This window comes from Xenopus laevis, chromosome 1S, assembly GCF_017654675.1.
Source record: "Xenopus laevis strain J_2021 chromosome 1S, Xenopus_laevis_v10.1, whole genome shotgun sequence".
Lineage (NCBI taxonomy): Eukaryota > Metazoa > Chordata > Amphibia > Anura > Pipidae > Xenopus > Xenopus laevis.
In genome coordinates, this window is record NC_054372.1 from 187689505 (window position 1) to 187695504 (window position 6000).

General features: G+C 37.2%; 1 protein-coding gene across 1 annotated transcript in view; it reads left to right on the forward strand.

Annotated features, from left to right (window-relative positions):
- Positions 1 to 4401, forward strand: part of LOC108705433 (complement C1q tumor necrosis factor-related protein 3-like) — a 43348-nt gene extending 38947 nt beyond the window's left edge. Inside the window, exon 6 of the mRNA XM_041580601.1 lies at positions 4100 to 4401. Coding sequence (XP_041436535.1) covers positions 4100 to 4259 — 160 coding nt within the window. The 3' untranslated portion in view covers positions 4260 to 4401. The remainder of the gene's footprint in view (positions 1 to 4099) is intronic.
- The last annotated feature ends 1599 nt before the right edge of the window (positions 4402 to 6000 follow it).

Sequence of the window (6000 nt, forward strand, 5' to 3'; positions counted from 1 at the left end):
CTAAAATCTCCATACAAAAAGATGGAAAGCAAATACATATAGGAGGGGACTCCTTTCTTTACAACCATCCCACCTTAAAATGATTGCCAAACGACCATGTTAGGGGAAAGATCTTTGCCTTATCGTACAAGTTTCCAGCCAAACTGAAAATATACCCGCATAGCCCAAAAGTACTCGTGGTTTACCCAACTAAAATACAGGTCTGGTCCAGACATAAAACAATTTTGCTTATTTCTTAACATTGGATCACTCTAAGGCCTCTCTTAGTTTGAGGGACTGCCCCCAAAAATACCCTGTGCCATACAGAATTCAACAATGATGACTGAAGATTGGCTGTTATAAGTATATGAGGCTTTTCTGTGAAAAAGTGGAGACAGCAGGGCTAGATTTTCAGAATTGTTAGGTTCAGGGTCTACATCGCTTTTCAGCAGGCCTCCCCACCCCAGTGTAACATTAGCATTGCTCTAGGTCCATGAGTATCCAAAACACCAAATAATCATCCAACCTAAATCAAATCCAAGGTTTTAAGAGTCCACTTTCCATCCACTACTTTGCCGCCCCCTTCATAATTGGATGTCCCATGCATTTGCAATTAGAAATTGCCTTGTTTATCCCTTTAACTTCCCACAGTTTGAGCTGTGGTGCTACTGATTGTAAGAATCAACTTACCTTGGATTTATTACACATTCCACAAGCTTCATATGCAGAAAAATAAACAAATGTAATTCCTTTTATAAATATACTTTACGACGACTATGATTAATATTTCAGCTTATTTCACTTGTTAAGTCAATACCTGGGTTCTAATTCTCTGCTGTGTATGAGGCTTGTGACTTGGTGATTCAATTTAGTTATAATTTATTCAGACTTGAAATTCAATGTGTATTTTTAGAGGACAATTGACTGAATGCTGCTGATGCTATTCTGGATTTACATGACTTGCAGATATCTTTCTAATTGTCCTTGTAGATATTTCTGTGTGCATTAGCAATGCAATTTTTTGCTGTATCTCACACAGCTCTGGCGCAGTTTAATATATGGGTACAGCAGGGAAAATAAGTATTGAAATGTCAACGTTTTTCTCAGTAAATATATTTATAATGGGGCAATTGACATGAAATTGACACCAGATTTCGGTAACAACCCAAGAAATCCACACATACAAAGAACTCAAAACAAAAGAGTCCATACATTGAGTTATGGAATGACACAGGGAATAAGTATTGGACACCCTTACTGAAATGTATTTAACACTTAGTAGAAAAGCCTTTGTTGTTGGTAATGACAGCTTCAAGACACCTCCTGTATGGAGTTGCATCCATTGCTCTGGTGTGCTTTTGGCCCATTCTTCAAATCTTGAAGGCTCTGGGGGTCTCTTCTATGAACTCTGATCTTCAGTTCTTTCCATGGATGTTCAATTGGATTCAAGTCGGGTGATTGACTGGGCCATTCTAGAAGCTTTATTTTCTTTCTCTGAACCCAATGAGAGTTTCCTTGTCTGTGTGTTTGGGATCATTATCTTGCTGAAATGTCCACACTCGTTTCATCTCCAGCATCCTGGTGTATGACGGCAGATTCTTATCAAGAATCATCCTTTCTTCAATTATATAAGTCTGCCAGTACCATATTCTGAAGAACAGCCCTACACCACCTCCAAACTTCACTGTTGCTATTGTGTTTTTTTGGTGATGTGCAGTGCTATTTCTCCTCCAAACATGGTTTGTGTAATGACATCCAAAGAGTTCAGTTTTGGTCTCATCTGACCAGACTATATTCTCCCAGAATTTCACTGGTTTGTCCAAATGCTGTGCAGAAAATTTTAAACGAGTTTCAACATGCTTTTTTCTTCAGCACTGGAGTCTTGAGGTGAGCGTGCATAGAGGCCATGTCAGTTGAGTGCATTGCTTATTATTTTCTTTGAAACAACTGTACCTGCTAATTGAAGGTCTTTCTGAAGCTCTCCATGAGTTATCCTTGGCTCTTGGACAACTCTTCTGAATGTTATTTTAACTCGTCTGTCAGAAATCTTGCCAGGAGCACCTGGCCGTGACCGGATTAGGGTGAATATTAATTTTTTTTCATTTCAGGATTATGTCCCCAATGGTGCTCACTGGAATATTCGGAAGCTTAGAAATACATCTGTAACTAATACCATCAGTTTGTTTTGCAACAATAAGGTTGCAGAGCAGGGCTCTTTACTTTTACCCATCATGAGATATTTCTTGTGTGATACCTTGTATGAGAAACCATTTATAGGCCATCAATTAGGACTGGAGGTCTCATAGATTGATTTGTTATGAGTTTTTTGTATGAATTGATTAACTGTGTTGTTACCGACATCTGGTTTTAATCTCATGTCAATAGCCCCATTGGAAATATATTTACTAAGAAAAACATTGACGCTTCAATACTTATTTTCCCAGCTGAATAACTGTGTGTTCTTTACTCAGTTTTTATATAATATATATATATAATTTTGTGCAAGACATTTTAATTCTCAGTGCTTATTTATCATGCTCTCAGTACAGTAGTGTTTTCAAATAAACTGTAGTGTTTTCAAGTAAAAGGCAAACACACATCACTTTCATCCTACTTCAAATTATTCTACCATACAAACTAAACCATACTGAAGTGTCTAACATAAGAAACCAAATACAGCTGGGCATACATGTTAAGATCTGCTTATCTGACAAGATCACAAATCAGCACCGTCTGATCCGTAGGCCCTGGGTGAATGATTGTAAGATAATAGAGGCCCTCAGAGACCTCAGGAGAGGACATTAGTGCATTGGAATGGTCCTTGCCTGATGGGATTCAAATCTGCCCCTGGCCAGATATAGAACAATAAGCTGCTAACTTGCTCTGGAGGAGGGGTTACATATATGTTTTTTATTCTTTTATGCTCAGTTCTTAACCTGTTGTTCCAGGATTTTTCATTAAGCTCTTCTACATTATCTTAATTTCTGAAGCAGCTTTATTAATTAGCAACATCTTCAAAATCCACCTCTACTTATCTCAAACTACAAAATTGATGAAAAATATGGCTCAGACTTGCTGAAATGGGTGGAGGATCATCTTACCTAGTCAATAAAATAGAGGATATCAGCTATAAAGCTAAATTGGTTTTGTTGGGAATGTTTACATTGGAGAATAACATTTGCAGATATTGGCCCTTTATGAGGCACAGATAAGTACTTCTAAAGTGCTATGGTGGTTTCAACACTAGGCTGTTAAAGAGAAAGGTTTAATATTTTGGTTTTATTCTTTGTTGAGGTTTAGTCCTCCTTTTAGGCACAATGGGGCAAATTCACTATGCGCCGAAGCGCCTAACGCTAGCGTCAATTCGCTAGCATTGGACATTTTCGTTACTTCGCAAATTCACTAACGGATGCTGGCGTAACTTCGCATCCTTACGCCTGGCGAATTTGCACAACGGACATAACTATGCAAATTCACTAACGCGCGCATTGTTCTGAACGCTACCTTTTACGCTAGACTTCCTTCGCAAACTCAGACCAGGCAAAGCGCAATAGAGTAGATAGGGATTTCTTCAAAAAAAGTTAACATTTTTTCTAAGTCCCAAAAAACGCTGGCGTTTTTTCTATATTATGGGTGATAGGCTGAAAAAGATCGAAAAAAATTTTTGGGGCTCCCCTCCTTCCCCCCTACATTTCCTAACTCATGGCAACTTAACTATACAGTGGGCACATGTGTAGGGCAAAATAAAAATTTTATTTGATGTTTTGAAGGTTTCCCAGGCATTTGTAGTGCTGCTACATATTCCTCCATTGAAATTTGAATTTGGCGCCATATGCAAATTAACCATTGCTAGCGTAACTTCGCTTCGCTTAGCGAATCAACGCTAGCGCAACTTTGCAACCTTACTCTACCCCTGAGTGCAACTTCGGATTTTAGTGAATTTGCAAAGCGCTGGCGAAACTACGCCTGGCGAAGTGCGGCGAAGTTACGCCTGGCGCAACTACGAATCTTAGTGAATGTCCCACTATAAGTCTTCCGGAGATTTTGTTGGAGATTTTGTTTCCTTGGAAAGAAAATGCAATATAATACATATAAAATGTTAATTTACTTTTAATTGCAGCTATGAGACCAAAGGGAAGCAGGACACCTCCGGAAACAGTGCCGTGTTAAAACTGGCAAAAGAAGATGAGGTTTGGCTCCGTATGGGGACGGGTGCCTTACATGGGGATCATCAACGCTACTGCACATTTTGTGGATTTCTGCTCTTTGAGACTAAATAAGAAAATCTGGGGATAATGACATTCGCCATATTACTGCTTTGTGGTCTTTCTGTATTTACACAAAGTCAATTGAATAATGCTGAGCATGATAAGTATATATGGAAATGATGTCTTGAACAATAAAAATGTACATTTTTTCATAGCCTTATGTTGAATTTTTTTCAGGAATTTCATTTTTTATTAATGTGCTTTGTGACAAATGAACTGAGAGAATGATTGTAGAAAAAACCCACAGCCAACCTGTACCTATAACATTGAATAATGAATCTAGTTACACAGCTATACACAGGTTCATTATAGTCTGTATAACACACACACACACTAATATTGTTTTCCCCAGAAAAACATAACTAGAAAACTAGAACTAGAACTAGAAAAACAAAATGTACAAAGCAATTTTATGTTAATTTTATTAAAGGGTTTACATTTCCTTTAAAGGAAAACTATACCCCCAAAATGAATACTTAAGCAACAGATAGTTTATATCAAATTGAATGACATATTAAAGAATCTTACCAAATTGGAATATATATTTACATAAATATTGCCCTTTTACATCTCTTGCCTTGAACCACCATTTCGTGACTCTATCTGTGCTGCCTCAGAGATCACCTGACCAGAAATACTACAACACTAATTGTAACAGGAAGAAGTGAGGAAGCAAAAGGCAGAACTCTGTCTGTTAATTGGCTCATGTGACCTTACATGTGGTGTGTTTGTGTACACAGTGAATCTTACGATCTCAGGGGGCGGCCGTTATTTTTTAAAATGGCAATTTTCTATTTGATTATGATTATGATTACCCAATGGCACATACTACTAGAAAAGTATATTATTATGATAATGGTTCATTTACATGAAGCAGGGTTTTACACATGAGCTGTTTTACTCAGTATCTTTTAATAGAGACCTACATTGTTTGGGGGGTATAGTTTTCCTTTAATAGTCAAATATGTTGATTATTATGTACTGGAGAACTATAGAAAAAATGTATTCATTTTAAGAAAACCATGAGGGGCAACTGGTGGTAAGTATACTGGTATGGGATCCGTTATCCAGAATGCTGGAGACCTGGGGCTTTCCAGATGATGGATCTTTCTGATCTTTCAGTAATGTGGATCTTCATACTTTAAGTCTACTAGAAAATCATGTAAACATTAAATAAACCCAATAGGCTGGTTTTGCTTCCAATAAGGATTAATTATATCTTAGTTTGGATCAAATACAAACTACTGTTTTATTATTACAGAGAAAAAGGAAATCAGTGTTTAAAATTTGGATTATTTGGACAAAATAATGTCTATGGGAGACAGCATTTCTGTAATTCGGAGCTTTCTGGATAACGGGTTTCCAGATAATGTATCCCATACCTGTATTAGTGATTCAGAACCCCAATATTTAGGGCGTTATTTACTAAAACGAATTTGTTCTCACTTTATTCAACCAAACTCCCAAACCCAATTCCTATCAATTTACCAATAAAAATCTGCAACAAAAAGTTGCGACGAAATCAAGCGTCAATTCGAATCGTGTGACTTGATTGAATTGTCACTCTGAAAACTTGATGTTATCCAACTGCCACCCTGAAAACTTCAATTGATCACATTACTGAATGAAAACCAGAGAAACTATCAAGAATCATGTTCCATTTTTTTTAAACGGACCATCTGCCATTCACTTCTACCCAATTTCGACAGGTTTTAGCTGGAGTATTTACGGATTAAAATCTTTATCAGCTTCT